The 10,213-nt window shown below is 34.4% G+C and overlaps 2 protein-coding genes across 4 annotated transcripts; both read right to left on the reverse strand.

Annotated features, from left to right (window-relative positions):
• Positions 1-125: 125 nt before the first annotated feature.
• LOC109149319 (transcription factor bHLH74-like) lies at positions 126-4,702 on the reverse strand. 2 transcript variants are annotated; one of them, XM_019297038.1, is made up of 9 exons: positions 4,626-4,702; positions 1,875-2,302; positions 1,576-1,794; positions 1,426-1,491; positions 1,185-1,253; positions 932-1,003; positions 705-833; positions 535-616; positions 126-441 (listed from the first exon to the last, which is right to left on the reverse strand). In XM_019297038.1, the coding sequence occupies exons 2-9, from the start codon at positions 2,238-2,240 to the stop codon at positions 434-436; spliced, it is 1,011 nt and encodes a 336-aa protein (XP_019152583.1). In that variant the 5' UTR covers positions 2,241-2,302; positions 4,626-4,702; the 3' UTR covers positions 126-433. The 2 variants fall into 2 exon arrangements, with proteins under 2 accessions (XP_019152583.1, XP_019152581.1); XM_019297036.1 differs by having other exon boundaries at positions 126-444.
• Positions 4,432-6,239, reverse strand: LOC109149318 (RNA-binding protein 1-like). 2 transcript variants are annotated; one of them, XM_019297035.1, is made up of 3 exons: positions 5,907-6,239; positions 4,830-5,502; positions 4,432-4,799 (listed from the first exon to the last, which is right to left on the reverse strand). In XM_019297035.1, exons 1-3 carry the CDS (start codon positions 6,129-6,131, stop codon positions 4,702-4,704), a joined length of 996 nt encoding a protein of 331 aa, XP_019152580.1. In that variant the 5' UTR covers positions 6,132-6,239; the 3' UTR covers positions 4,432-4,701. The 2 variants fall into 2 exon arrangements, with proteins under 2 accessions (XP_019152580.1, XP_019152579.1); XM_019297034.1 differs by having other exon boundaries at positions 4,432-5,502.
• Between the last annotated feature and the right edge of the window lie 3,974 nt (positions 6,240-10,213).

Here is a 10,213-nt window from a genome sequence, read left to right on the forward strand (position 1 = left end):
TTAATACTTAATAGTGATCAAATAAACAAGCTAACTGTATTACCAAACAGTGCCGGTGTAATTTGGCATTAAATTAGTCAAAACTCGAAGGTGATATGTATGTTTCTACCTTCTAGAATTATCGGGAAACGAAGCATGCATCTGCACTTAACACAGACCTTGGATCATGCAGTTTTGCTTTCAACAACACTCGACATTATATGTACGCATGACCATATATGTTAAACATTAAACGTTATTCTTCTGCTAAAATGCGAAGAACAAAAGATTAAGGAGCTAATTAAGCAGACCTATACAACTCCGAAAATTTATCTGTAGTTGCTACTTTTCTTGTCTGAAACAGATTCTGCAGTCAAGCTGTGTCTGATGAATCTTTGTTTGAAGGAAGCTTTAATGGAGGAATGAAGAACTTCACGCCCCCTCACTCCAGTTTTTACTTCCCTGCTAAACAAGATGAACTACATTTCAGACTTAGCAAGAACACAGAAAATTGCAGAGGATACGATTGTTGCTGATGAAACTGTGGAGTCTTACTGTTTGGATCCATTCTACTCATAGAAGAGCTAGAATCTAATGTCGTCGGGAGAATACTGTGAAGATCATTGCTCAATACGTTCTGGAAAATGTAGCTAGTCTCATCAAAATAGTTTGCAACCAGAATATATAACAAGTAGGAATATGATGCAAGAATATTAATGATTTACCTGAGGCGAGGGGCGAATTGGTGGGATGGTATTTGGGATGTTAGCGAAAGCTCCCTGTCGAAATCCCGGGAATGTTTGGGAGGAGCTAATGCCATGGCTAAATCCACGACGGGGTACATTAGCAAAAATCTGCATCAGAAAGAATAGTTGACAGGTTTCAGGTTTATACCTGGCTAATAGTTGCAGATTTGCAGATATGATCCTTATTTGTTGCTCTTCACACTTACCTCTTTGGTCATTGCTTGTTGAATGTCAAGGTTAATCTCCGGATTCACAGTTGCTAGTTTCATCGACAGAAACTGAAACATTAAAGTCTCATAAATGGTGGAACGATTTACTTTAGTTTTCGGATAATAGATGAAATGATGAATATAGATCAGCAAGAACTAGCTAGGATTAAGGAATCAGTTCATAATCATTAATCAACCTTCTAGCTGCCAAAATTATGGAGAGAGATATGATTTTTGATGTAAAACGTACCTCGACTTGTTGCTGGAGTGACTTTACATAGTTAATAATTTCATCAAGCATCACAGCTTTCCCAGTGATCTGCAAAAAAACAATAAAAAATCAGACGTGTGCGGTGGGTTCCAAGCAACACGTGGACCGTAGTCGCTCATGTGCTCCATCTCAACTAAAAGCCTAAGCTGATAGTTGGATTGCACATTAATGGCTATATGCTCACACTAAGGAATGAAGCAAGATCAGAAGCAAATACTACCTTGTTGCAGCCCGGGACGAGTTCTTGAAGCAATCTCATCCTCTCACTGATCCTTTCTCTTCTCACCTGCCAACCAATCAAAAAGAAATCGAGTCTTCTTATTATAACATATTGATAACAAAACTAAGAGGGAGGGAGAGCGTTATGTACCCTTTCTGCGAGGCTGTGACTGTTTGTAGCCTGGCCTCTTTTAGCTCTCATATGAACATAATTTTCGTTACGAGGTTTCCCATTGCTGGAGTCATCGTGCTTTACTTGTTTCCCTGCTAACTTGGCCATCAAACTGGAGCTCTTTTCGGTTTTTTGTTTCTTTTCGTCTTCTTGTTTCGAACATTCTGAATTATCTACTGCTGTGTTGTCTTCAACATTCTACAAGTTTCAAAGAATTCACAAACTAACATCTCATGGCACTAATTTACATGTTATGATAGCAAAAGTTTATATTATACCTTATGGGATGGAGAATGAGGCTCTGATGATTTCCTCTTTCTCACCTCTTCCATATTCCAGCAATCCTCTTGAGAATTTTGAATGGAAACCACATTATTGTGGGCATAATTTGGATGAAAATCTGAGGCGCCGAAAGAACTGATCATCTCTGAGAAACCTTCATTCTCAAAAGCTGTAATCTTTGGCAGCATATCAGCCAGATTTGAATTTGATGGATAGTGAAGAAGGTGGGAGTTTCTGTTTATTGGCTGATCATCAAGCAAAACTGGGTAATGTAAACTTTGATCCATTGACACAAGAGGATCCCAATAAGAGCCACATTGAAACAAGTGGAGTCCCATTTCACCATTATCCTCAGTGCCCATTTTGCAGAAACACTCCAAAAGTTGATCACCCTCAAAAGGCAAAACCAAATTCACAGTGAACCCTGAGGACCAAGATTTGATTGTTACTATTTACAAGAATCAATTATGTAAGGAAAGGTAAAGTGGGCTTGACCAGAAACAGCTGGTGATATCTTGGAGGACTCAACAAGGAACAAAATAATATGGCAGCTTTATAGGACTGAGAGGGGACATCACATTAGGGTTAAAGCAAGGAAAAGACTCCCCAAATTGGCAGAAGTGTGGAGATAGATCTCTTGTGCTCAGAGTCAACGACAGAGACTGACTGGAAGGCTGTTTGAGCGACTCGCGATTTACCTCCCCCGTGACTCTTGAACAGGGGTTCTGGTGGCTTAAGATTAGTCTGCCGTAAGCTGGAAACCTAATGTATCAAGAAAAGGCTAACCCTAAAGGATCCCTTTCAGACATTCTTGAAGTGGGTAGCCATAAATGTCCAAAAGCACCAAACTCTAACTAATATAGTGAGAAGCAGGGCCTGGGAACAGTTCCTAAAATAAGGTGTTTGTTACATCTCTCTGGGCAGGCATCAGATGCTTGGTTAAACAAAAAGGACCAAATTCACTAACAAATGGGTACTTGCAGAAACAGCAAAGAAAGATATCAAAAAGACAGTACAACGTAAGTGATAACATTATAAAGAATGAAAGGCTGTCCCTTCTTTTACCTGCCCAAGCTACCTGTTTAACCACTGGCAACATTATTACATAGCTTAGTTCCTACTTCCTAGTAAATTGATTGCCAAGGAATGAACTGTATTTTATATGTACGGATTGAGTTTTTAAAATGTTGTCCAGTCACCAGTCATGATAGTTTGTAGTTTGTGTCGACTAGAGACATGTGTATGTAGCAATCTTGAATAGGTTTTGAGACACAAGATTGCTGCTGTTGCTTGACGTCTCTTTCTTTCCCAAATTTTGACCGACACGTTTGCCAACTAGTCTTATAGTCCCCTCATAGCCCTGGATAAATTCTGCCTTGTGATTCTTGCCGACAAAGGACCACAAAAAGGTAAATCAGCATAGGTTGTTCATAACTGACCAATTCAAATTAAGAAGGCCGAGAGTCGAACTTGCAACTTTGTAGTTATCAGACCAAAACCACCAAAACCAGACATTGATAAGAAGAGAAAACCATAATGGAGCACTCATCAGGTTAAAGTGGAACCCTTCATTTGTTAAAAAAAAAAAAAAAACATGTGTTCTCGTACTGCTAGAAACAGTAAATCAACATCATTAATCATAATTAAGATTTAAGCAAGGCAGTCCCACACGATCACGCATGCGGCACCGGCATGCAATGCCTCTTTTTTTCCGCCTACCTAGCAATGATGGGTTAGATACCTTAAAGTGAAGAGAATCTCTAAAGCTTATGTTTAATTATATTTTGCTTGCCCTTAACTTTATTAACTCAACCAATTAGCAAAACACTATTGTAGTAAACTTAACATCTAACCTCTATATGTAATAACTAAACCAGATTGTCCATAACAGACTGGCTCCCAGACCAAACCCAACTTTGCCTAGGTTGCTTGTAGGTGATAGCAAATTGGCTCTCAAGCCAACTGTCCGATCTAGGGTTATCACCAACATATAAACTCTATCTTGACTTTAAGATTCGAATTTCACTTTCTGTTCAATTAGATAAAATATTAACTTGTTGTATACATACTAAGGGAAAGTTTGCTTTGTGAGTTTATATCTTTAAAGAGAGGCTTTGCCCAATTGCCCCCATGAATTCTCTTTATAAAAAGTTACCCCCATGCATGCATGATCTCCCTTTGTTACTGTGTAATAATAAAGATGATTTTGAGACCAGAGTTGGGTGAGATTTGATTAACAATCAATCAATCATACGTATAGTATGATGTAGTAGGTGATGGAATAAAACATTGAACATATCATATTATCATCCTTCAAATATAATTAATAAAGTTTTAATGAAATTCTTTATGTCACAATAGGGATTGTGGACTAATCAACCAACTTGATGCATTGCAGGATTCCCAGACCCAAAGTGGTGGAAGATGCAATAATCCTTATAGATGATATCCAACGGCAAAGGTGTCGTGTAGTGCTAACAGTATCTGATACAACCTGGTGTCGTGTAGTGCTAACAGTATCTGATACAACCTGCTACACTGCAACGCGTGATCTGTCTAAATATGTACTCATAGAGTTATATTGAACATAAAAAACAACACAGACCTAGAAAGCTGATAGGGATATATAAGGCAGCCCAGAAAGGACATCTTAACAAATAATAGCAACATATCCTCAATCAGAAAAGTTACTAATCTATCACTGTATCTACATCTAGTCACAAGGTAGCCAATCAGAATTTCTTTACCTCGTCGAATGTGTTTTTGCTAGTAGCAACACCTAAGTTTCCAACAGAAGCTAAAGAATTTATATGTACATTTCCTCTACCAATCTGACTGTGGGTTGAATGAAATACGCCCTGTGCTTCCAGGTTGAGCGGGTTTCCCATTTATTCCAGTTCCCATAAACCCATTAAATCCACTAGTAGTCATGCCAATCACTCCAACTCCACCGTTCAAATAGGCAGGATAGATAGTTGCACCGCCATAAGGTAATGAACTTCCTGAGCCAATCCAAGGACCCCTAGGTGCAAAAGGAGCAGCACCACAAACAAATCCACTGTATGTTCCAGCAGGGTAATCACTGCCGATAAATCCAGCTTGATATGGATACCCTGCAACACTTTCATACCCCGTAATAGGTCCATAACTGGGGAAAACTCTGTAACTAGGACTAACAGGTGGATAAATTAAGTGCTGGTAACTTTCAAAGGAAGCACCCCTTCCACTACCATTATAAAAGTGGCTGTGACTGCTACTGCTACTACCATCTTTCGGTACAGCCCTCTTAACCTCTACAAGCTTACCACACAACTCATGGAAATTCTTCTGTGTAACTTGTTCAACAGCGTCCTCTGAACTAAAAGTAATAAACCCAAATCCCCGTGGCTTATGGGTCACGTTGTCGTGCATCACAACTACGTCCATGATCCTACCAAACCTTTCGAAATAACCCTTGAACTCTTCCTCAGTTAGAGTAGCTGATAACCCCCCGACAAAAATCTTTTTTGTGCTAAACTGGTTATCGCTCCTACCGCTAGTCCTACTACTCCTACTCAACCCCTGCCTACTATGTTGTTCTCTTTGTTCTTGTTCACTTCTAGGTATTGCTTTTTTCACCTCTACCTATAAAAAAAAAACAGCAACAAAATAAGCAACTACTCATATCAGCAAAAGACCAAAGCTTTCTTTTAATGAAAAAAAGGGTAAATTTTGCAATAATATGACAGCAATACTGGCCAAGAACACTGTAATTCCTTCAACAAAATTTTCACTTTATTGCAGAAAAGAACAAGAGAAGGCAAAATTAACTACTGTATAACATTTTCAAAAATTTTATCTTCCGAAAAATAAAAACAAGCTAAGTTGATGGTAATTTTTGTTTGTTAGCTGAAAGAAAACTTTTCCAGCTATAAATCCAAACCACCCACTAAGAATAACAGCTCAAAAACAAGAACAAATAAATAAATAAATAAAGAGACAAACTTTATCAATATAAACCGTCAGAAGGGAAGGTTATGAGGACAGACCGTTCTTCCGAGGATTTCATGGGTATCTCGGAGGGCATTATCAACGGCGGAGGGTTCGGTGAAGGAGACGAAGGCGAACCCTCGAGGGTTGCCGGTAATTCCATCCTTGGCGATCGCAGCGCTAACCACGGTTCCGTACTTAGAGAAGTGTTCCCTGAGGGTCTCGTCGGTAGTCTGCCGGGAAACCCCTCCCACAAACAGCTTGCTTCTGTCCGAATCCTGCATTGCCCAAACGCAACGCCTGTAAAGCGAAATCTGGAAACCCTAGCCCCCAATTCGGATATGAAAATGAAACCTAATTAGAAATTGGACCCGAAGAGCAAAATTAGAAATTGGGTTAAAATTTTAGTGCACGAGGAGCATGGTTTTTGGTTATTTCGAAAGAGACCCCCGAAATGTAGTTCAGCATTTAATTTGAGCTCTCTAGAAATGGTTGTTTTGACTGAAAATTATTGTTCAAGTAGGTAAGATATAACACTCATACTAAAAATATCACAAATTTAATTATTATTAACACTCTTAAGATCAAAATAGTCATATACGATTTTCAAGTGCGATTGTCACCATCCCCCATCCCCTATATATAGTAGTCCCTTGTGTATATATATAGTAAATGTTTACATATAAGTAAATAATAGGTAGATATAAATTACTAAAAAATGTGTTTACTTAAACGAGGTTAAGAGGTTGAGCCTTGTGCACATCAACTTGTATTATTCTTATTATATAATACATGTTAGGAATAAGACATGATTTCTCAACATTTTCATTCTATCTAAGTCGATTATGAAAATGTCTAACTCTATATCTCTATATCAAAGTGTCTATCATTATTTTAGAGGATATATATTTTTCATAGAATAAGTAAATATATATTCTTTTAAAATGTAGCTTGTTCAACGTACATTTAATAGTAGATTAACTTTTTATCACAATTAAAATCGTTATTAAAACGACTTAGATGTATCTAAAAAAAAAACGACTTAGAGGTATCTAAAAAAAACGACTTAGAGGTTAATACAAGATATATATATGTGATCATATATAATGTTGAGAATGTTGACGTGGGTGAAGAACTACATAATATGAAAATTTTATGATATATTATAAATTTTTTTAAAGAAAATTATAAATGATAAGAATCAAAATCATTAAAAGTTTGTAGGGATGTATTCAATTTAGAATTTCAATGACTTTTGTAGACTTTTTAAAATAAAAAGTTGATAAAAGTCTATAAATGTTTTTTATATAGACTTATAAAGTTTTAAAAAGTTTTGAACGACTCTATGAAAATCCATCAAAGTTTATTAAAAGTCTTTAAAACTCTAAAAAGTCATGATTGAATACACCCCCTTTAGACACCTAAATCTATAGACTTACGCACCTTAAGTTTTAAATATACGCACTTTAAAAATTAAATTGATGCATTATAAATTAGAAAGTGATGCACCTTAAACTTTAAACCTTACACACTTACGCACATTAAAACTATAAACTTACGCACCTTAAGTTTTAATGTAAACACAAACTTTAAACTTAGACATTTAATGTTATATATAAACTTACACATCTTAAGTTGTGACCTTACGGAAAATGATCATAATGTCACATTTTTTTTTTTAATTCTATTCTGAATCGTTGATTTTGGAAAGATTAAATGATGTAATTAATCCGCACGTTCCACCTGAGAAAATCTCTGCACCTAATCCCTTATATATATATATATATATATATATATATATATATATATATATATATATCATGTAAAAATATGTTGTTTCCCTCCATTTTCCCTTTCTTTTATCAAATTAAAACCATATATAGATCAGAAGTACAATAATTCATTGATGCTGATTAAGCTGGAAGTTTCCAAATAATTCATTGATGCTAACAAAGTTTTTTTTTTTTTTTTTTTTTTCCGGGTCTTGAATAATGTACCAATATAATGATTAATAAACTCTTTTACAAGGTTTTAACATCAAAATATATACTCCGTAAGACAAAATAGTTTTTAACTACTATTATTTGAAATTTTCAATTATAACGTTATTTCAATAGAGTTTATTTTGTCTTATATAAAAATAAGCACGTACCTTAATCATGCTATTCTTTTGTTAGGTGAAGGTTTGGACGGCCAAGTTGAATGGCCAACGACCAACGTCATGTCATCGAAATATGATGATTATTGCTATGTGGAGGGAAAAAGGTTGTGGATTCATTATTAGATATAATTTTTAGTATAGTGATAAATGGTTGACTTTGATAATTGGTATCAAATTGATTATGTGTGTGTTTGAATCAAATTAAAGCATGTAAATGTGTAATCCAGGTCAGACTGACCTATAGATGTGTATAAGAAAATAAAGTTGCATCTTTTCAACATGGGACGAATGCTACTGAAAAGCCTCCCAACTCTAATTTTCTCAACTCGAATGGTATGTCTTGAGAATCAATTTTTTATTTATTTATTATTCATTTTGAGTGCATAATATTAAACATCTTATCTAGAAAAGCTTAAATCCGCTTTGACATGATCGGATTGAAAATGAACCCCAATCAAAATTATACCTCAAAATAGTCATTTTAAATATTATTTTAACTAATTTTTTTCAATAATATATAAAGTACCAATAAATTGTAACAAAATTTTGTACCAAAAAAAAAAAAAAAAAAAAAAACTGTAAGACCTTTGAAAGGTCGATCCAATCCCTTGTCAGCAAAACATATAATCTCCTATTCTATACATGGTTCAAGCTATAAAAATAAATAAATAAATAAAACACGAAAAGAACACGAAGATTCCTACGCATATACCTCGTTAGAAACGCGTACGTTAGAGGTCTCTTGTAAGTCTTCGAAAAGTCTTCTTCTTATCACAATTATAAATAAATATATAAATTCAATACAACATAATTAATAAATATAATAATAAGAAGCAATCAGAAGAAAGAAAAAAAAAAAGTAAAAAGAAAAAAAAAAGTATATAAGATGAGGTACAAAGTAACAAAGACATACCTTTGTTGCTATCGTCTTTAATAGGTGATAAATCCAACTTTTGTTGAATCATTAATTATTCTTCCAACCTAGTCAAAAAGGAAAGGATTGAAACTTCGACTTTCTTCACTCGTAATACATGTTTGCTTTATAGAGTAGATTTTGAGAAAATATAAAAACTGTTTCATAAGAAATTGTATAGACAAAGAATAAAATATATATATATATATATATATATATATATATATATATATATATATATATATATATATATTTGGATCTAAAGGAGGAGAGAAAATAGAAATTTTATTATGGGAATTGTTGAAAAGTAAGATTATCTTTTTTTATTTTATTTTCATTTTTTGTTTAATTTTTATTTAAACTTGTTAGCTTAGTCTTTTGACGGTACAAATAGTATTTTCTTAGTTCATTAGGATGTTAGGTTGTTGTTGTTTTTTTTTTTTTTTTTTAAACAGATGTTAGGTTGTTAAATTTGTACATGCTTTTGAATTTGTTTAAAAGCGACTTTTTAGGTGACGAGAAAAACTCAGTCACTATCCGATAGTGCACATTGGATAAACTTTGCCTTGTGGCCCTAGTCAACCCGATAGTGCACATTGGATAAACTTTGCCTTGTGGCCCTAGTCAACGAAAGACCAAAAAAAAAAAAAAAAAAAAAAAAAAAAAAAAAAAAAACTAATCTAAATTGTCTATAATGCTCAATTCAAATTAAATCAAGAAGGCTAATAACTTCATTGTCACTTTGAATCTAAAACTTTTAAAATGAAGATTGTATAGTTAAATATGTTTGGTCTAACAAACCAGTTAATATAATTATACTTATAGTTGATACTAATTATATTTGTATGAAGTAACACACTAAGATGACCTAAAAGTTGATGAAGACAGGGTGAAGAATTTGGAATGAATTTAGCAATGAAAGCAAAACTAGAAGAATGCAATACATATATTTTTCTGATCTTTTCTTTTTTTTTTTCCAACCATTAAATTTCAAACACATGTCCCTGCAGCATGTGATGATGACTTAAAAGGGTTGCATGTTCCTTGGTAGAGTCAGCTATTTTGGGCAAGACATTATCTAATCTAATTTGCTTTATGAATTTGTACAGTACAGTGCGCAATTTTTGAATTCTGATGCAAGTGTCCAAATCCAAGAACTCACATCTGATGATGTGTCATGGCAAGTCCCAGTTCGACAGGATAGTAGAAGGGTAAATCACCTTAGCGAATTTATTAAGTGGGAAGATCTAATTTTCATAAAGAGTTCGACCAGCCATTATATTCAATGAAAT

Source organism: Ipomoea nil, unplaced genomic scaffold (genome assembly GCF_001879475.1).
Source record: "Ipomoea nil cultivar Tokyo-kokei standard unplaced genomic scaffold, Asagao_1.1 scaffold2159, whole genome shotgun sequence".
Lineage (NCBI taxonomy): Eukaryota > Viridiplantae > Streptophyta > Magnoliopsida > Solanales > Convolvulaceae > Ipomoea > Ipomoea nil.